Below are 22,409 nucleotides of genomic sequence, written 5' to 3'. Positions count from 1 at the left end.
CCCCTGTTTGTTCACGTACCACATGGCCACTTGGTTGTCCATCTGAATCAAGACAACCCTGTTGGACAGGCAGTCTTGAAATGCATAGAGTGCAAATTTATCTGGCATCTCGCCTCGGGCTTTCACCACACCCCCCTTGCGGGTGGAGGCAGTTGACATGGGCCCCCCCCAGCCTAAGTTGGAGGCATCTGTGGTCAGGATCACTTGAGCAGCCGGGTGCTGAAAAGGAAGTCCCTTGCTCAGGTCAGATTCTTGCACCTACCAGGTGAGGGAGCGTTGAAGTGGTTCAGTTATCTGGACTAGTGTAGGGAGTTCTCAAGAGGCTTGGTGCCACTGAGACCGCAGAGTCCACTGCGTAACCCTCATGGCCATGCCGGCCATTGGGGTGACATGTACCGACGATACCATATGACCCAGCAACTTCAGGAGTAGGCAGACTGAGGCAGTCTGCCAGCAATGAATGGACCTGGCTAACCCAACCAGGGTAGCTATGTGATCCCTGGGAAGGAACGCCTTGGCCACCGTGGTGTCCAGATCCACCCAGATGAAACTGAGCCGCTGGGACTGCATTAGTTGCGATTTTAGGAAATTGATGAGGAAACCCAGCGATTGGAGAAGCCCCACCATCACGTTCAGTGACTGAAGGGCTCCTTCCCTCAAAGAACTCCCGATGATCCAATTGTCCAGATATGGGAACACATGCATCCCCTTCCGGCGCAAATGTGCACCCACCACTGCCAGGCACTTTGTGAAGACCCGGGGTGTGGAGGCGAGCCCAAAGGGACGAACCCTTTACTGGAAATGCCACTGGTCTAAGACAAAACGCAGATATTTCTGATGAGGCGGAAAGATGGCGATATGTGCCTAAGTGTACTGTAGATCAAGAGAGCAGAGCCAGTCCCCTTGATGAAGAAGTGGGAGTAAGGTGCCCAAGGATACCATTTTGAATTGCTGTCTCCGAAGGAATTTGTTTAAGGCCCGGAGGTCGAGGAAGGGACTGAGGCCACCTGTTCTCTTTGGAATGAGAACATACCTGGAGTAGAACCCTGGCCGCACTGAGCCAGGGGGACCGGTTCTACGTTTTTGGACCATAGCAGGGCCGAGAGTTCTAACTCAAGGGTCATTGCGTGTTCTACAATGCTTCATGCCGGAGAGGGAGGGGAGTCTGGGGGAACATTGAGAAGGTTCAGGCGGTTCCTGGGGGACCAGCTTTTTGTGAATAGGCAGAGTCGGCCCCCCACTGGTGGGTCAGATGGTGCGGGCACTGGGTTAGGCTGCTGCTCTCTCTGTGCCAGTCAAAAGCCAGCTGCAGGGCTAGGCTGCGGGGGCTGGCTGAGCCTGAGGTACCCTCTTATTGGCAGGGGTGGCCCTTTGGGGCAGCCCGAGCCAGCTGAGCGCATGAGGCCAGAAGGTAATATCTCCGTTGCCTGTAAATTGGTTTCTTGGAATCTCTACGTGGCACCCTGCGGGTCGCCAAAGAGGGGACTGAGGTGGTAGAGGACAGCTGGCGCAGGTTCTCATGGTGATCTTTGAGCTGGGCCACTGTGTCCCAGATTTTGTTCCCAAACAGGTTCTCTCCTGTAAAGGGGAGGTTGGCCAGTTTGTCTTGGACCTCCGGATGGAGGTCGGAGGCTTTCAGCCAGGCCCATCATCGGGCACTAATGCCCGCCGCTGAGACCCTTGCCACTGTCTCAAAAAAAAGACATCATAGGCTGCCCTCACTTCATGCTTACCGGCCTCAAATCCTTTTTGGACAATGGATTCCAGGCCCTCCTGGAACTGTTGCGGGAGGCCCTCAGCGAACTCCTGGACCTGATTCTAGAGTTTTCGGTTGTACTAGTTCATGTACAACTGGTATGCCACTATTTGGGCGATGAACATGGCCCTTTGGAAAAACTTTCCGGCCTAGAGCGTCTAAGGCTTTGTAGTCCTTCCCCGGAAGGGCGGAGAAGTGAGGGCGGGCTTTCTTGGCCTTTTTCTGGGCTGATTCTACTACCACTGACTGGTGAGGCAGCTGGCTCTTCTAGAAGCCCAGGGCCTGTTGCACTAAATAGATGGCATCCATCTTTCTGTTGACTGGAGCCACAAAACCCGGATGCTCCCAGAGTCGGTAGAGGAGGACCTCATGTACTGGGACAGCCACCACCTCCTTAGGGATGTCCACAAATTGGAGCACCTCCAACATCTTGTGGCGGGCATCCTCTTCCGTTAAAAGTTGGAAGGGAATGGTTTCCGCCATCGCCCGCACAAATCTCGGGAAAGGTAAGTCCTCAGGAGGCAAGCACTGTCTCTCGTCTGGGGGAGAAGGCTCTGACAGGAGGTCTTTAGAGGCCTCCGAGGAATGCTTGGAAGAGGCATCTCCCCAAGGGTCATAAGGGGCCTCTCTTCCTCACCACTAAATGGAATGGGTTGAGGAGGAAGGCCTAAACCCAAACCATGGGGCGCAGGCACTGATGGTCGGTGAGGGGGAACAGACAGCAGTTGCGCCGGCATAGAGGGCCCCAGGACCTGTGATGAATGGCGGGGCACTGACGGCACTGCCCGTGGAGGTGGGCATGGAGCCGCATCTTCCTCCTCCGAGGAGCCTGGAATCGGGATCGTGACAGGGGGAGGGACCAGTGGCGGACAGGGCACCAGAGGGCCCAGTGGTACGGGCTGCGTCGGTAAGGCACAGAGCAGCACGTCCAGCCTTTCCAGCAGAGGCGCCAACATGGAGGGCGCCCATTCTGGTGCCGGTATGGGGGCCGGCATCGGTGGCTGCTGGAGACCTTGGAAGGCATTTAGCACTGCCTGTTGAACCATGCCACGTTCCCGGTCCCATGGTCAGACCATTACTTCATCTCAGCCGAACTTCAAATCAAAGACCAACCTCGTCTTAGCCACCCAGCAACCACCATTCAATACAGGAAACCTTGCTCCATTGACAATCTTAATAAAGTGCTCACCAAAGAACTCGACCGACTGGACCTCACAGACACAGCATCAGCGATCAACTCCTGGATTACGATAACAAACGAGGTCGCAGATCTATCCTGCCCATCCATCACCAAATCTCTGAAACCACCACAAGCCAATAGACACCCTTGGTACACTCCGACTCTAAAAACTCTGAAACAAGAACTTAGGAAAAAGGAAAACAACTGGCGCAAATCTCCATCCACAACCACATTGCTAAACTATAAATCCCTCCTCAACACATACAGATTGGCTATCCTCAAGGCTAAAAAAGACTTTTATGCAAAAAAAATCCATAACTTCGCATTCGACGCCAAAGCCTTATTCTCATTTGTATCATCCCTTACAAAACCCTCTCCACCTATCATCCCAGATGAACAAGCAGCCGACAAAGCATTGGAACTAGCAATTTACTTCGACAACAAGATCACCAACCTCCTCAAGCCAATCGCCAATCTCAACCCAACTATCTCAACCCAACAGCTGACAGCAACAACACCCCAACAGCCGACAGCAACTACACCCCAGAGCACCTCTATCACAACCTCCACTCAACTTCTGACAGCAACACCTCCCAGCACTCCGACACACATCAAAAAATACAGCTTATCAGCATTCGAGACCCCATCATCCCTGGAAATTGAAAACATCCTCAATAAACTTAAACCATCCTCTCACCCACTGGACACCATTCCCTCCAAGCTCTTACTATCTATTCCCAACACCATCTCCAAAGCATTAGCAAACATCATAAACTGCTCTTTAACTCAAGGAAAGGTCCCAGAACAACTGAAAATAGCCATTCTGAAACCATTACTAAAAAAACCCAACTTGCCTACTACAGACCCTGCCAACTTCCGCCCAATAGCCAACCTACCCCTAATCTCAAGAGTAATGGAGAGATTCGTCAATAAGCAACTGGCCGATTACCTGGAGGAGAACAATATACTCTCCCCCTTTCAGTTTGGATTCAGGAAATCACAAAACACAGAAGCTCTACTAACATCACTATCTGACACCATCCTCCTGAACCTAGAAAAAAAACAATCGTACCTCCTCGCTCTTCTCGACTTATCCGCCGCATTCGACACGGTAAATCATGACATCCTCCTCGAGCGGCTATCAGATATAGGAATCCAAGGAGAAGCTCATAGTTGGTTTCAATCATTCCTAGAAAATAGATCCTACAAAGTCAAGATAAATAACATAGAATCACCTCCTATCAAATCAAGCAGAGGAGTACCTCAAGGTTCATCGCTCTCCCCTACCCTATTTAACATTTACCTGCTTCCACTCTGCCACCTACTCTCCAGTCTCAAGCTAAAGCACTATATTTTCGCTGATGACATTCAGATAATTCTTCCCATCACAGAATCACTCCAAAAAACCTGGGCTCATTGGAACAACTGCTTACTATCCATCAATTCCCTGCTATCCAGCCTCAACCTTATACTCAACAAAAATAAAACAGAAATCCTCATCATCTCTCCTGACGAAAACCACACACTCTTCAACATCCAAAGCTCAACACAATCCACAATACCACCCTTAAACCACTCACCTTCAGTCAGAGACTTAGGGGTGCGCATCGACGATCAATTCAACCTTAAATCTTTCATTCACAACACAACCAAAGAATGTTACTTCAAACTCCAAGTGTTAAAAAATCTGAAACCACTCCTTCACTTCAACGACTTCCGCTTAGTAGTGAAGTCCATAATTCTGTCCAAGTTAGACTACTGCAATTCTCTTCTGCTAGGTCTTCCGTTTTCGTCCATAAAACCCTTACAGATGGTACAAAACGCTGCAGCGAGGCTACTCACCAACACCAACAAAAGAGCCCACATCACTCCAATTCTGCTCTACCTCCACTGGCTTCCATAAAAGCTAGAATCACCTTCAAGACATTATCAATGATCCACAAGGATATTATGGGAAGCGCTCACCTAAATCTTACCTCGCAACTCCGCCTTCACACATCAAAAAGACCTATCAGATATAATTATAAAGGTTCTTTATATGCTCCCCCGATTAAAACTTCGCTAGCAAAACGAGCACTCTCCACTGCTGGGCCCTCCCTATGGAACTCATTACCGCCAGATCTTCGTCTTGAAACTTGCCATCTTACCTTCAAGAAAAACCTCAAAACGTGGCTCTTCCGACAAGCCTATTCGGAATCGCAGAAACAATTCGACACAGGTCAAAGAGCAAAATAGCACAATATAAAGTCCACTACCGACTTTATACACTTAGGACCTTCAGGACCTTATCTGGACAGTCCACCCACCTGCTATGAAAAACCATCTCTTGAAGCATCAGCTTCTAGCTCATGCTCTTCCCATAGTTATTTTATTTTATATATCTTTTTTACGTTTAATATTTAATATTTATTGATCTACGTTCTTTTGTTCAATAATTTGTTGATTGTTTAATGTTATGCTGCACGTTCTCTGTTCAATACTTTGTCTATTGTTTAATGTACTCCCTTTACCTTTACCATGTTTAATGTAACGCCTTACCGGCGACAGTTTTGTTATATGGAAACCGACTTGATTTGATATGTATATCGAGAATGTCGGTATATAAAAACCCTAAATAAATAAATAAATGCGGTCCAACTCCACTCTAATGTGGGTGCGGTGAACACCGACCTGGGAGGAGGCGGCAGGCTTGGAGTCACCGGAGCGTCCACGGGGGTCCGCAGGGACTCTGTGCCTGACACCGAAATCTGTGGGGAATTCCCTGGGCTCCCATGCTTGGAGGACGATGGGGCCCTCTTTGGAGGGGGTTCAGTAGAGGCAGATGTCCTTCCAGTGTCTGTGCCGGCACTGGACGGTGAAGACAGTGTGCCAGTGTCTATGCTTTCCATGCTGCTCGGCCCAGTCCTTCAGCACAGAGGAAGATGATCCAGAAGCCTTCTAATGCCCCGATGCTGGTGAGGGGCGATCTCCTGCCCCTTGATCATCGCGGCAGGGCACCAAAGGTCCTGAAGTCAGATCAATCCCCGTGACTCAACGTACCCGATACTGGAGTTGGAGCCGATTGCTTGGAACCAAACAAGTGCTCCATCTTGTCCAGGTGGGCGCGCCAGTCTTTGGGGGTCATCTGAACACAGCTGGGACACCGACTGACATTGTGGGAAGGCCCCAGACACATGACGCAAACATTTTGTGGGTCCGTGATGGACATCGTCCACGGACATTCAGGGCACTTCCTAATACCAGTCGCCATTGAAAAAGGCGGCGTGCAGTCGGTGGCTGGTGGTCACCGGGAAGTAGACACTCGGGAACCAACTGCAACAACGTGAAAAAGTACCTACCGAATTCCAGAGGAATCTATTCATGATGGGAAACTCAGAGGCGGTGAGAAACAGAAGAAAAAATGGTGAAATTCTTCCATGAGGGAAAAATGAGAGCTCCACAAATCGCAAGGCAACAGCACCGTGGAAAAAAGGAGACTGAAGGGAGACCCCGTGTGGCTGCGGTGTTAGTGGCATGCTGGGCATGCTAGTCAAAGTTTCTGGAAACTTTGACAAAAGTATTCCGTCCCGGGCTCCATCTGATGATGTCACCCATCTGTGAGGACTACTATCCTGCTTGTCCTGGGAGAAAATTTGGTACACATGCCCCTGAAAGTCAGGAGTACAGGAGAGGGCAGCCTCAATTACACATTACCTGCCAGCATGGGCTACCCCTGTCACTTGAGGGGTGTTCTGAGGGTCTTCTTCTTGCACCCACCCTTGGTTGGACATGGCATAAGTAAGGATGGCTTCAATGACTGTAAATGGGCCTTGGCCCTGAACACAAGTCTCGATCTCTGCTAGCGAGAGCTGGCTTTGCAGAAAAAGATGCAGCCGACTGTCTGAGAGGAGCACCATGTTCTGTAGAGCTCTGGTGAAAAGGAAATGAATTACAGTACTGGAGAAGAGACAAAACATACTGCTGCCCTCACTAATACCAGATGCACACAGTACTGTACAATAGTGATAAGTAGTCTTGTATTCCTGCCACAGAATTTATAAACCAAATGGATACCTGGGACAATAGGAGATTAAGGGACTTACCAGAGATCACAAACCGTGTCAGTGTGAGAAGCAGGAAATGAACTTTGGCTTCCTTGGTTCCCAGTCCATGGTTTAACTACTAGAGCACTCCTCCAAGAAGAAAAGCAAGTTTGATTACCGTAGACAGTGTTTTCCGTAGATAGCAGGGTGAATTAGCCATGCTGCCTGGGGAATGTCCTCTGATCCTCTAGGTGGCGGAGCTCCTCAAAGCACACAGAGCTCTGCTATGTGCGCCTGTGTATGTCCTCTCCCACGCGGCTCCCAGCTTGCCTCAGTCTGTAATCCAAGCTTGTACTGCACGGTTAGGAAACTGTCCAGGGAGGCGGCTGGGTTAGCTGGCTAATTCATCCTGCTATCTACGGAAAACACCATTTATAATAATCAAACTTGCTTTTTCCCCCCGCAGATAAGCAGGCTGAATTAGCCATGCTGCCTGGGAGTCCCCAGCTGAAAAGTTGAGGACAGTCCATTCCGGTTCTTGTAGGAGGTGCGCTAAACCTGGTATGCCATTGCGGACAATCTCTTTAGTTGTTCCTGCCAGAAGGATGGCTCGACCCACCACAGCCTGCTGGTTGAGTGAGTAGTGTGAAGTGAAAGTATGCAGCGATGACCACATGGCAGCTTTGCATATGTCCTGGATAGGCACCTTGCTTAGGTGAGCGATGGAGGCTGCCATTGCTCTGACTTGGCGGACCTTTGGTGAAGTAAACAGGGTTTCTGATCTTCTGTTTTAACAGAACAGGATTCATTGAGAGATCCAAGACAACAGGGTTCTCTTGGAGACGTTCGGTTGAAGGAGACAAGAGTTGAGAGGTCCTGTGTGCGCCGTTTGTAGTAAGCTAAGGCACGTCTGCAATCTAATGTGAGATACCTTCTTTCAGTTTTGGATTTGTGCGGCTTTGGGAAGGTCAGTAAGGTGATTGTCTGGTTGAGGTGGAATGCTGATACCACCTTGGGGAGGGAAGGAAGGATGAGTTCTTAGTGACACCTTATCGTGGAGGAACTCCAAGTTTGGCGAATAGTAGACCAATGCTTGCAGTTCACTGAACCTCCTTGCTGAGGTGAGGGCGACCAGGAAGAGGACTTTCCAGGAGAGATACCTCATGTGACTGCTGTCCAGAGGTTCAAAGGACAGGAGCATCAAATGGTTAAGTTGAGATCCCACAGAACTGGTGGCTTCTGAACCGGTGGGCGCAGCCATAGAATGCCCTACATGAATCTGGAGACGAGCGGGTGGCATGACACCAGGAGGCCATCATGAGGGAGGTGGGTAAGCTGCGATAGCGCTGACATGTACTCTTAACAGATGCCGCTGCTAGTCCTGCCAGGTATAGAGTGGAGGTATTCCAGCAAGCGTTCCAGAGGGCAGGAGAAAGGGTCTACTCTGTGCTCTCCACACCACTTTGAGTGTCTGATCCACTTGGCTTGGTAGTTCTTTCTGGTGGAGTACTTCCTGGAAGGCACCAGTACATCTTCAATTGGTAGTGGTAGGTTTAGGTATGTCAACACTGTCCTTTCAATCTCCATGCTGTCAGATGGAGGGAGGAACGCATGGGGTAAAGAAAGGAATCCTCTGTCCTATGATAGTAGGTTCCAAGTGTGCTTGAGTGATACTGGATGCTTGGTTGATAGGTGGACTAGGTAGGCGTACCATAGTTGCCGGGGCTACGCCGGCGCTATAAGAATGAGATCGGCTCTGTCAGATGCATTTCTGGATGGTCCTCGATATGAACAGAATGGGGATGAAAAGCATATAGCAGCCCTTCCTTCCACAAGATGAGGAAAGCATCCTGTGCTAGATGGTGCTTGCTGGGGTAGACAAGGCAGAACACGAGCACTTTCCTGTTTTCCGTGGCCTCACACTTGAAAGAGGGTCTGCACCTCCTGGTTGGGTTCCCATACGTTTGATGGAAAATCCTTCTGAGTCTGTCTGCTCTTGAGTTTCCTACACCGGGGAGATAAGTCGCTTGGAATGCAATGGACTCCCTTTCCGCCCATTCCAAGATGCATATGGCTTCTTGGCAGAGCCTCCATGAACCGGACCCTCCTTCCTTATTTATGTACAACATTGCCACCTGGTTGTCTGTGGGGACCATAACCATCTTCCCCCATATGGGGGGGGGGGGGGTGGTGTCTCCCAGTCTTTTGCATCTTGTCACGTGTATGATTTATTTTACCCGCCGGTGAGAAGTTTTACGTGTGCATCCGATGCAAAGCTCTTCTTCTCTCAGAGAATGAGTAGCAGACCTGGAGAAGCTGTGGCAGACAGAGGTATATAAAGACCTTCAGGGACATAGTACCCAAGTCCCAACTTCAGACTGGCAGCCCTTGTGCTGCCTTGGAGGAAAAAGGTCTCATGATCGGAGAGCATCAACCTGGTGCAACAGGAAAGGATCCTGTATCAAGGACATGCTCCCCAGGTGGTACATTGTCCTTTCACACAAAGGATGTGTCTCCCAGGGCTACTGCCCAGGAGGGAAGGGCAGCTGTCAAGGTTAGCTGTCATGGTTGGTGATTCGATTATTAGAAATGTAGACAGCCAGGTGGCTGGTAGGCGTGAGGATCGCCTGGCAACATGCCTACCTGGTGCAAAGGTGGCGGACCTCACGCGTCACCTAGGTAGGATTTTAGACAGTTCTGGAGAGGAGCCAGTTGTCGTACATGTGGGCACCAACGACATAAGAAAATGTGGTAGGGAGGTTCTGGAAACCAAATTTAGGCTCTTAGGTAGAAAGCTGAAATCCAGAACCTCCAGGGTAGCATTCTCTGAAATGCTCCTTGTTCCACGTGCAGGTCCCCAGAAGCAGGCAGAGCTCCGGAGTCTGAATTCGTGGATGAGATGATGGTGCAAGGAAGAGGGATTCCGTTTTGTAAGGAACTGGGGAACCTTTTGGGGAAGGGGGAGTCTTTTAGAACATAAGAAATTGCCATGCTGGGTCAGACCAAGGGTCCATTAAGCCCAGCATCCTGTTTCCAACAGAAGCCAAACCAGGCCACAAGAACCTGGCAATAACTCAAACACCAAGAAGATCCAATACTACTGATGCAATTAATAGCAGTGGCTATTCCCTATGTAAACTTGATTAATAGCAGTTAATGGACTTTTCCTCCAAGAACTTATCCAAACCTTTTTTGAACCCAGCTAACTGAAGGATGGTGCTCAACCTTAAACAGGATGGAATCAGACTGCTGGTGCTAACCTTTAAAAAGGAGATAGAGGAGCTTTTAAACTAGAACAAAGGGGAAAGCCGACAGTCGCTCAGCAGTGCATGGTTTGGAGGGAGATATCTTCAAAAGATACTAATTGATGCATTAGAATTAGGGCACCCCGACAGTGAGGTTCCAATAATAAGAAAAGTAGTCCAAGTGCCTGAAACTAAAAACTCACCTGAGCTAAGAGATTCCAATTTATCCCTATCAATTAAAAAACAGAATGAAAATACAAACAAAACACACACTTTGAAATGTTTGTATGTGAATGCCAGAAATCTAAGAAATAAGATGGGAGAATTAGAATGTATAGCAGTGAATGACGACAGACTTGATTGGCATCTCAGAGACACGGTGGAAGGAGGATAACCAATGAGATAGTGCTATACCGGGGTACAAATTATATTGCAATGACAGAGAGGAGCATCTGGGAGGCGGGGTGGCGCTTTTTGTCTGGGATGGCTTATAGTCCAACAGGATAAAGATACTACATGAGACTAAATGCACAAATCTTTATGGGTAGAAATCCCTTCTGTGTTAGGGAAGAGTATAGTGAATGCAGTATACTACCGTTCACCTGGCCAAGATGGTGAGACGGACAGTAAAATGCTAAGAGAAATTAGGGAAGCTAACCAAATTAACAATGCAGTAATAATGGGAGATTTCAATTACCCCAATATTGACTGGGTAAATGTATCATCGGGACACGCTAGAGAGATAACATTCCTGGATGGAATAAATGAAAGTTTTATGGAGCAATTGGTTCAGGAACAGACGAGAGAGGAAGCAATTTTAGATCTAATTCTCAGTGGAACACAGGATTTGGTGAGAGAGGTAACAGTGGTGGGGCTGCTTGGCAATAGTGATCATAATATGATCAAATTTGAATTAATGACTGGAAGGGGGACAGTAAGCAAATCCATGGCTTTAGTGCTAAACTCTCAAAAGGGAAAACCAGAAAAAAACTGAAAGGAGCAGCTACAAAAGTAAAAAAAGTGTGCAAGAGGGGTGAACATGGTTAAAAAAAAATACCATCCTAGAAGCACAGTCCAGATGTATTCCACACATTAAGAAAGGTGGAAGGAAGGCAAAACGATTACCGGCATGGTTAAAAGGGGAGGTGAAAGAGGCTATTTTAGCCAAAAGATCTTCATTCAAAAATTGGAAGAAGGATCCAACAGAAGAAAATAGGATAAAAGCATAAACGTTGGCAAGTTAAATGTAAGGCATTGACAAGGCAGGCTAAGATAAAATTTGAAAAGAAGTTGGCCGTAGAGGCAAAAACACAGTAAAAACTTTTTAAAATATATCCGAAGCAGAAAGCCTGTGAGGATGAGGGGGTCAGTCAGTTGAGGGGGCACTTAGAGAAGATAAGGCCATAGCGGAAAGATTAAATGATTTCTTTGCTTTGGTGTTTACTAAAGAGGATTTTAGGGAGATACCCGTTCCGGAGGTGGATTTCATGGGTAATGATTCAGATGGACTGAACCAAATCACAGGGAACCTTGAAGATATGAAAGGCCAGATTGACAAACTGAAGAATAGTAAATCACCTGGACAGAATGGTATACACCCCAGGGTTCTGAAGAACTCAAAAATGAAATTTCAGATCTATTAGTAAAAATTTGTAACCTATCATTAAAATCATCCATCATACCAGTTAGCCTGACTTCAGTGCCAGGAAAAATAGTGGAAAGTGTTCTAAAGATCAAAATCATAGAACATATACATATACAAAGTCAGCATGGCTTTACCCAAGGCAAGTCTTGCTTCACAAATCTGCTTCACTTTTTTGAAGGAATTAATAAACATGTAGATAAAGGTGAACCGGTGTAAGCTTCCAAGTTTTTTACTCCTTGTTAAATGTAACTTTGCCTTATTCTCCTCTATTGGTTTTTACTTTATTTATTGCTCTTGTTATTCCCTTGTTCTATGTAAACCGATCCGATATGGTTATTACTATGAAGGTCGGTATAAAAAAGTGTTAAATAAATAAATAAATAAATAAAATGTAGTGTATTTGGATTTTCAGAAGGCATTTGACAAATTTCCTCATGAGAGGCTTCTAGGAAAAGTAAAAAGTCATGGGATAGGTGGCGATGTCTTTTTGTGAATTACAAACTGGTGAAAAGACAGGAAGCAGAGAGTAGGATTAAATGGACAATTTTCTCAGTGGAGGGGGGTGGGCAGTGGCGTGCCTCAGGGATCTGTACTGGGACCCGTGCTTTTCAATATATTTATAAATGATCTGGAAAGGAATACGACAAGTGAGGTAATCAAATTTGCAGATACAAAATTATTCAGAGTAGTTAAATCACAAGCGGATTGTGATAAATTGCAGGAGGACCTTGTGAGACTGGAAAATTGGGCATACAAATGGCAGATGAAATTTAATGTGGATAAGTGCAAGGTGATACAAATAGGGAAAAATAACCCATGCTATAGTTACACGATGTTTGGTTCCATATTAGGAGCTACCACCTAGGAAAGAGATCTAGGTGTCATAGTGGATAATACATTGAAATTGTCGGTTCAGTGTGCTGCGGCAGTCAAAAAAGCAAACAAACAAACAATGTTAGGAATTATAAGAAAGGGAATGGTGAATAAAACTGAAAATGTCATAATGCCTCTATCGCTCCATGGTGAGACCACACCTTGAATACCGTGTACAATTCTGGTCGCTGCATCTCAAAAGAGATATGGTTGCGATGGAGAAGGTACAGAGAAGGGCGACCAAAATGGTAAAGGGAATGGAACAGCTCCCCTATGAGAAAAGACTAAAGAGGTTAGGACTGTTCAGCTTGGAGAAGAGATGGCTGAGGTAGAGGTGATAGAGGTGTTTAAAATCATGAGAATTCTAGAACGAGTAAATGTGAAAAGAAAATTATTACTTACCTGCTAATTTTCGTTCCTGTAGTACCATGGATCAGTCCAGACAGTGGGTTATGTCCCCAATCCAGCAGATGGAGTCAGTCAAAGCTTCGAGGGGGCGTCACCATGAGTACTACTACCCCCCTCTGCAGAGTTCAGTATCGAGTATATCAAAGCCCGAGTAAACAAAGAACCCCCAATTTGGATCAAGTTTAAAGTAACGGCAACAAAAGCCGCAGAACGTAAACAACAAAACCCGTGCCCGTCCCACCAACGGGTGGGAGGTCGGGAGGTCAGCGTGCCAACCCCAAACGTAACTGTGACAAACAGGGAAAACTGAGGAATCGTGAGAGACAGAAAGCACCATCGTCCCATAGAGGAAAACAGTCGAGCAGGAATTAGAACCCAAATGCGGTGGGCGTCTGGACTGATCCATGGTACTACAGGAATGAAAATTAGCAGGTAAGTAATAATTTTCTTTTCCCTGTACGTACCTGGATCAGTCCAGACAGTGGGATGTACCCAAGCTTCCCTAAACCGGGTGGGGTCCTGCGAGACCCGCTCGTAGCACCTGCTCCCCAAAGTGTCCGAAGAAGCGAGGTGTAGACGATAGTGTCTCGAGAACGTGTGTAACGATTTCCAGGTGGCCGCTCTACAAATTTCTTGAGAGGAGACCGAGCGAGTCTCCGCCCAAGAGGCTGCCTGAGCTCGTGTAGAATGCGCCACAATACCGGGTGGGGGAGTCCGCCCCACCCCAATGTAGGAAGCGGCAATGCCAGCCTTCAACCATCTGGCAATGGTCGTCTTGGAGGCCTGAGCTCCCTTCCGAGGACCGGACCAGAGGACGAAGAGATGGTCAGAAGTCCGGAAATCATTCGTAGCCTCCAGATAGAGGCGCAGGGTGCGCTTGACGTCCAGTAGTCGGAGAGACCTCGGCTCCGAAGGGGAGAAGGAAGGAAGTTCCACCGTCTGATTCACATGGAACGCGGACACCACCTTCGGAAGAAAGGAGGGAACAGTGCGAATCGAAACCCCGGAGTCTGAGAAATGGAGATAGGGCTCTCTGCCCGACAGGGCCTGCAGCTCCGAGATGCGCCGAGCAGAGCAGATAGCCACCAGAAACACCATCTTAAGCGTGAGATCCTTAAGCGTCGCATTCCGCAGTGGTTCAAACGGAGGTCCCGACATGGCCCGTAGCACGAGGTTGAGACTCCAGGAGGGACAAGGATTTCGCAACGGCGGTCGCAAGTGCTTGACACCCTTGAGAAAACGAAGAATGTCCGGGTGTTGCATCAGAGAACCCCCGTCCCGCAGGAGCGAACCAAGGGCGGCCACCTGGACCCGGAGTGAGTTGTAGGCAAGCCCTTTGTCCACCCCCGCTTGCAGAAACTGAAGAATCTGTGGAACCGAAGCCTCCGTGGGACACGTGTTCAATCCGGCACACCACAGCTCGAACACATTCCAGACTCGCACGTAGGCCACCGACGTCGAAGCCTTTCGAGAACGCAGCAGCGTTGACACTACCGCCTCCTGGTAGCCCCGACGCCGAAGGCAGTGCCTCTCAAAAGCCAGGCCGCAAGACAGAAGAGTTCTGCCTGGTCGAAAAATACCGGGCCTTGGGAAAGGAGGCGGGGGAGATGTCCCAGACGGATGGGTCCGTCGATCACCAGTTGGAGCAGGTCTGCAAACCAAGGTCGTCTTGGCCACTCCGGAGCGACGAAGATCACAGGTCCCTGGTGGGCCTCCACGCGGCGGAGTAGTCTTCCGACCAGTGGCCACGGCGGGGAACGCGTATAGCAGCAGGTTGGTCGGCCACGGGAGCACGAGAGCGTCTACGCCCTCCGCCCCTCGCTCTCTCCGGCGGCTGAAGAACCGGGGCGCCTTGGTGTTCCGTGCGGACGCCATGAGATCCAGGTGGGGGGATCCCCACCGCCGGACGAGCAGCTGCATTGCCTCGTCGGAGAGGGACCATTCCCCGGGATCCAGAAGTTGACGGCTGAGGAAATCCGCCTGTACGTTGTCCACTCCCGCGATGTGCGAGGCCGCCAGGCGGTCCAGATGCTGCTCCGCCCACTGCATCAGCATCTCTGCCTCGAGCGCGACCTGCGGACTGCGGGTGCCGCCCTGTCGGTTGATATAGGCCACCGTCGTCGCGTTGTCCGATAAGATCCTGACCTCCCGGTTCCGAAGGAGCAGCAGGAAGTGCTGGAGCGCTAGTCTGACCGCTCTGGTCTCCAGGCGATTGATGGACCACTTTGATTCCTCCGCGGACCCACGTCCCCATGCGTGGCGCTGCGGTCGCAGACCGCTCCCCAGCCTACTAAGACTGGCGTCGGTGGTTACCACGACCCAATTTGGCAGATCGAGAGACATGCCGCGGGCCAAGTTCTCCGGATCCATCCACCAGGTTAGACTGTTCCTGGCAAACTGCGGCAGGGGGAGGAGCACCTGATAGTCCTGCGAAAGCGGTTTCCACCGGGATAGAAGCGATCTCTGTAGAGGCCTGAGGTGCGCAAACGCCCAAGGGACCATGTCGATGGTGGAACCCATCACCCCCAGGAGCTGCAGATAGTCCCAGGAGGTAGGGACCGATAACGCAGAGAAACGTTGTATGTGTTCCCGCAGGGCCTGCGCCTTGTCCTGACGCAGGAAAACCGCGCCGAGATGGGTGTCGAAGGTCACCCCCAGGAAATCCAAGCGCTGCGAGGGTACCAGGGAGCTCTTGGAGAAGTTCACCACCCATCCCAGGGACTGCAGAAACTCTATGACCCTGGCCACAGCCTCCTGTCCATGGCGAAAAGACTTCGATCGGATGAGCCAATCGTCCAGGTAAGGATGAACTAGTATCCCCTCCTTCCGCAAGGCAGCCGCTACCACCCCCATGATTTTGGTGAAAGTGCGCGGCGCCGTCGCCAGCCCGAACGGGAGAGCCACAAACTGAAAATGTTGATCCAGGATCTTGAACCGTAGAAGACAATGATGCTCCCGGCGAATGGGGATGTGAAGGTAGGCCTCCGTCAGGTCCAAGGAGGCCAAGAATTCCCCCCGATGCACCGCCGCGATCACTGACCGCAGCGTTTCCATGCGGAACCGAACTACCCTGAGTGATTTGTTGACTTCCTTCAAGTCCAGGATGGGGCGGTAGGAGCCGTCCTTCTTTGGCACCACGAAGTAGATGGAATAATGGCCCGAGCTCACCTCTCCGCAGGGCACGGGCGCAATGGCGCCTATCTCCCAAAGCCTGTCCAGGGTCAACTGCACCGCCCTTCGCTTGTCGTCCGAGCCGCAAGGGGAGAATACGAACCGTCCCTTTGGAGCGCGGACAAACTCCAACGCGTAACCTTGTCCGATGGTATCCAAGACCCACTGGTCCGAGGTGATCCGCGCCCACTCCTGGTAGAAGAACGCCAGCCGCCCCCCGATCCTGGGAACGGCGGAGTGGGCGAGCCGAACATCATTGCGAGGACTTGGGAGAGGGCTGTCCACCTGAGGTGGCGGGACGCGCGGGGCGGCGCCCGCGAAAGGAGCGAGACCAGGGTTGAGACCTGGGGGCCGAGGACCTGGCCGCCGCCGGTCTGTAGTTCCGGTAGCGCCGTTGCGCCCTGGCTCTGGTCCGAGAGGACGAAAACGCCCTGGTGGAGCGATATCTGTCTTCCGGCAGGCGATGAACCGCGTTTTCCCCTAGCGACTTGATGATTTGATCCAGATCCTCCCCGAACAGAAACTTGCCCCTGAAAGGCAGGGAGCCCAGACTCGACTTGGAGGACGTGTCCGCCGCCCAGTTGCGGAGCCATAGGAGACGGCGTGCCGCTACCACGGAGGCCATGGTGCGGGCGAGGATCCGAAACAGGTCATAGGAAGCGTCGGCTCCATACGCCACCGCAGCTTCCAGCCTATCCGCCTGGTCGGCCTCCCCGGCCGGTAGGACCTGGGAGGTGAGCAGCTGTTGCACCCAGAGGAGGCTGGCCCGCTGTGCCAGCGAATTACACATCACCGCCCGCAACCCTACCGCGGAGACCTCGAAGACCCGCTTGAGGAAGACTTCCAACTTGCGATCTTGGGTGTCCCTTAAGGCCGCTCCCCCCGTCACAGGGATGGTCGTCCTCTTCGTGACCGCTGTCACCGCGGAGTCCACTTTAGGTACCTTGATGAGATCTAGAAAATCTTCCGGCAGCGGATACAGCTTCTCCATGGCCCGGCTGCCCTTAAGCGCAGCTTCCGGGGCATTCCATTCCCTGGTGAGGAGCTGAATAAAAGACTCATGAATGGGAAAAGCCCGAGCTCTCGGCCTCAGGGCTGCCAGGACCGGATCCCCCTTCTTTGAGGAAGTGACCACAGCGGGCGCTACGGGAGCGGGCGGCTCCGGCGGTGGATCGAGGTCCAACTCCTTGATAATTTGTGGGAGCAGGTCATCCAGCTCTTCCCGCTGGAACAGACGCAGCGTGCGCGGATCATCCCCCTCGGAAGTGGAGTCCCCTTGACCCGGGTCCGCCGGGTCCAATCCAGGGGAAGCTGGCCCTGTGCCCGCTGCCCCCGAGCCCACCGGGAGCCGGGCGCGGGCCGGGGGTAGGGGGGCCCCCACACCCGCCGGAGCAGGGGGGGCCGGGGGAGGTAGCGAGGGCCGCGGTATCTTGATTGGAGGAGGTCCCATGGGAGCATCAAGTCCCTGCAGATATGCAGTGTGCATCAAAAGTATGAATTCCGGGGAAAACCCCGGTCTACCCGAGGGGGTCTCCGAGGGGGGGGCCCCCGGGGACCCCTGCCCCTGCGGGCCTGTCTCCGAGTCCGATTCAGCAAGCAAGAGTGGAGGAGAATCCTCAGCATCCCCAGCCCCCAGCGCTGCCTGCTCCCCTTCAGCGCGCATAGTATGTAAAATGGCCGCCGTTCCCACCAGGAATGGGGGAGGGGCCGGCCCACGCCGCCCGGGCAAGCCTGCCAGCCGAGGGAAATCAGTAAGAGGCCACGAGGTGCCTTCCCCCCCGGGGAGGCACCTCGCACAGATGCCCTCCCTCGAAATCCGTGAGCCGGGCTCGCCGCAGGCCGAGCAGCGTGCTGGCCGCGGCATCGGAGCCGTCCGGAAGAAGAGAGCCGGCAGGGGGGCCGCGGGAGGGGCCGCCACTGCGGGGGGGCCCGGACGGCCTGCACAACCCGCCAAAACCAAAGCGGCACCGCGGGGGGGCCTTCCTGGCCGCGCAACCCGCCGGCGACGATCTCCCTGCCTGCCTCCGCAGCCCACGAGGAGCCGCGAAAATGGCCGCGGGCGAGGGAGGGAGCGCGGAGAGGCCGGTCCTGCTGGCCTTCGCGAGCCCCGACGAAGAAAAGCTGCAAGGAAAAAGCACAAAACCAAAAACACTGCACTTACCCCGCTCGCAAGGAGAGAAGATGGAGAGAGCAAACAAACACAGAGGGAAGCCACGCCTCCCAATTAGAACCCTCTACCTTTTTTTTTTTTAAACAAACTTGATCCAAAAAGCAGTCAGAGAGAAAACAGATTCAGATTCAGATAAGCCATGCAAAAGAATACAAGAAGCACAAGAAATGCCTAAGGTAATCGGGAGCAACCCGGAGTTACTACTCGCATCTGCTGGAGTCAGAAGATACTGAACTCCTGCAGAGGGGGTAGTAGTACTCATGGTGACGCCCCCTCGAAGCTTTGACTGACTCCATCTGCTGGATTGGGGACATAACCCACTGTCTGGACTGATCCAGGTACGTACAGGGAATCGGTTATTTATTCCTTTGGATAATAGAAGGACTAGAGGACAACTCCATGAAGTTAGCATGTAGCACATTTAAAACTAATCAGAGAAAGTTATTTTTCATGCAATACACAATTAAACTCTGGAATTTGTTGCCAGGGGATGTGGTTAGTGTAGTTGGGTTTAAAAAAATGTTTGGATAAATTCTTGGAGGAGAAGTCCATTACCTGCTATTAATCAAGTTGACTTAGAAAATAGCCACTGCTATTACTAGCATCAGTAGCATGGGATAGACTTAGTTTTTGGGTACTTAACAGGTTCTTATAAGCCTGGATTGGCCACTGTTGGAAAAAGGATGCTGGGCTTGATGGATCCTTGATCTGACCCAGTATGGCATGTTCTTATGTGTCCCTGAACATGCGCAAGGCGTACCTGATCGCTCGCAGTTCCAACAGATTTATTTGCTATGTTCTCTCCCAGTCTGACCATTGGCCTTGGGTTTGAAACTGAGCTGTGTAGGCTCCCCAGCCTTTGCTTGAGGCATCAGGATGACCTGATGAGCCAGTTGTCAGAAGGGCATTCCCATGAACAGTGTCGTAGGGTGCAGCCACCACTGGAAATCCCTTTTCATGCTCGTGGTGACCTTTATCTGTCATGACAGGGGCTGCAGATGCTGTGTCCACTGCGTTTTCAGGCCCCACTGTAGTCTGCACATATATAGGCGCGTGTGTGGCACCACAGACTGACGCCGCCACGTTCCCCAGGACGGTCAACACTTGTCGGGCTGGGGTGTGTGTTACTACCAGCAGTTGCCTAGCTAGGGTTGCCTAGCATGACCCCTGGATTTCGACAGGGATGCCTTGCCTGCTTTCGTGTCGATTACTGCCCCAATAAACTGAAGGGTTTGGGTTGGCTGTAGGTTGGACTTTTTATAGTTGATAAACAAAGCAATCCCAACTCTTCCAGGCATCGGATGGTGATTCATAGGCTGCGTTGCAGGGAGGTCTTGCGCAACCAGCAGCCAGTCGTTGAAGTAAGGAAACAGCTGTATTCCCTGTTTCCTGAGATGGGCCACCAGCACTGCTAGACACTTGGTGAAGACCCCCAGGGACGACGACAGTCCAAATGGGAGTACTTTGCTTTCAGGTCAATGGGCACCATTTCCAATACAGAGGTACTGCCAACAGGTACAGTGGATGGGGATGTGGGCATAGGTATCCCTTAGGTCTAGCACACTCATCCAGTCATTGGGCTATAAGAAGGGTAGGATGGACTTGAGGGAAGTAATCTTGATCTTTTCCTTGCAAATGAATAGTTGAGCATTCGGAGGTCCAAGATGGGGCGAAGTCCTCTTGATTTCTTGAGAATGAGGAAATATGGGGAATAAAATCCCCAATTCTGCAAGGAGATGGGAAGTTGGCAGATGCAGTCCTAGTGAAGTAGTCTGGACACCTCCTCCTTGAGGGTATTCCCACTGCACTTCCGTCCCCCTGTAGCTGTCAGATGTGGGAGGATGTGTTTTGAAATTCAGGGTGTAGCCCTCCTTGATGATCTGAAGTAGCCAGCTGTCTGTCGTAATTCCCTCCCAAGATTGATAAAAATGGGATAGTCTTCCTCCACCGTTAGTGGTGGAGACGGTTTGGGTGCTCCTAAAACCCCTGCTGGTTGAGTCTGCGGGTCCACATGGAGGGTGTGAGTTACATTGTTGACCACAGCCTTATGTTTGTTGTGGTTGTGGTCTAAGTGGCTGGTACAGCTGCAGACGAAAGGAGGGATAGTCTGCCCATATGCGTTTGAACCTGTGTTCTCAAGGGGCAGAATAATCATCTTCTTCCCGCTGATTGGTCTCTCGGAGAAGGGACTGCACTGCGATGTTCGGTTCTTTTAGCTGGGTCACTGTCTCCCATAGCTTATCCCCAAAGAGGTTGTCCGGGAGACAGGGGAGGTTGGTGAGCTTCTCATGCACATCCTCCCTGATAGCACTCGCCCATAGCCATACCAAACGTCTGGCTGCAATATCAACCAACACCCTTTCAATCTACAAATCATCTCTGCATCAATACAAATCAAGCACCTTAAGATCCAAGAGGGACTTTTACGCCTCGAAGATACACGACCTTGTATTCGATGCCAAAGCCCTCTTCAGCTACGTAGCCAACCACACACAAGTAAACCAACCAGAGATTGCACATGACTAAGCTCAATCGAAAGCGGAAGAATTAGCTCTATTCTTCAGCAACAAAATCAACACTCTTCTATCTCAGCTCCCCACGAACCCCACTGTTCCACTAACCACTCCTCAACCCTCAATCAACCACACTCAGTTAGAAGAACTTGATACAACTTCATCCATGGAGATCCAAGGAATTCTAAGGAAAATGAAACCTTCTTCCCACCCTTCAGACCACATCCCAGCCAAACTACTACTATCAATTCCAGATTCTATCTCCAAAACCCTGGCAGATATCATAAATTGCTCCCTCACACAAGGACTCTACCCTGACAACCTCAAACTAGCCTCACTCAAACCCCTTCTCAAAAAACCAAATCTTGACCCAAACGATCCTAACAACTTTATACCGATAGCCAACCTCCCCTTCATAGCCAAGATAATGGAAAAATTGGTAAACTCACGACTCTCAAACTACCTTGAAGACAATAACCTACTATTCCCATCACAATACGGATTCCGTAAAACCTTAAGCACGGAAGCCCTCCTCATCTCTATGACCGACCACATCATCCTAGGCTTAGACAAAGGACAATCCTTCCTTCTGATCCTACTCGACCTTTCGTCTGCATTTGACACGGTCAATCACTCTCTTCTCATCAACCAACTAACAGCCATAGGTATCTCTGGCACTGCCCTATCTTGGTTTAGAACCTTCCTCAGCAACAGAGGATATAAGGTTAAGATTCATAATAAAGAATCCTCTCTTCACCCCGCGTCAGTAGGAGTCCCTCAGGGCTCATCCCTGTCTCCTACCTTGTTTAACATTTATCTGTTACCCTTATGTGAACTCCTCACTAACCTCAATCTCAAACACTTCCTCTACGCCGACGATATTCAGGTCCTGATCCCCATCAAGGAGTCACTCGCAAAAACACTGTCTCACTGGGAAACCTGCCTCCAAAATATCAAACAGCTTCTCACAAGTCTCAACCTGATACTAAATTCATCAAAAACGGAACTTCTAATCATCACACCAGAAAACAGCTCCCTCACACACACTCATCCAACCTTACCAAACACTACACAAGTGAGAGACCTAGGAGTTCTAATTGACAATCACCTAAACCTGAAAGCCAACATCAACAAACCACCAGAGACTGCTTTTATAAGCTCCAAGTGCTGAAAAGAATACGACCTCTCTTCCACACTCATGACTTCAGAACGATTCTACAATCAATCATTTTCGCAAAGCTGGACTATTGTAACACCATCATGCTTGGTCTCCCTTCATCACACACCAAACCATTGCAAATGGTCCAAAATGCCTCCGCCCGTATACTCACTAACATCAGGAGAAGAGAACACATAACACCTATCCTGATGGGCCTCCACTGGCTGCCTATCCACTTCAGAATAATCTACAAGGCCATTCTCACCA

At 50.5% G+C, this 22,409-nt stretch overlaps 1 protein-coding gene across 10 annotated transcripts in view; it reads right to left on the bottom strand.

The window, feature by feature from the left end:
- SNX11 (sorting nexin 11) overlaps positions 1 to 22,409 on the bottom strand; it is a 313,669-nt gene that overhangs the window by 179,641 nt on the left and 111,619 nt on the right. For all 10 annotated transcript variants that reach the window (XR_003852223.1, XR_003852224.1, XM_029573703.1 and 7 more), the window contains exon 6: positions 6,630 to 6,845. Coding sequence is in view for 8 of the 10 variants with exons in the window: in XM_029573703.1 (XP_029429563.1) it covers positions 6,630 to 6,845 (216 nt within the window). In the remaining 2 variants the exon portion in view is untranslated. The remainder of the gene's footprint in view (positions 1 to 6,629; positions 6,846 to 22,409) is intronic.

Source organism: Rhinatrema bivittatum, chromosome 12 (assembly GCF_901001135.1).
Source record: "Rhinatrema bivittatum chromosome 12, aRhiBiv1.1, whole genome shotgun sequence".
Taxonomy (NCBI): domain Eukaryota; kingdom Metazoa; phylum Chordata; class Amphibia; order Gymnophiona; family Rhinatrematidae; genus Rhinatrema; species Rhinatrema bivittatum.
This window is presented reverse-complemented; position numbering and strand designations above follow the sequence as displayed.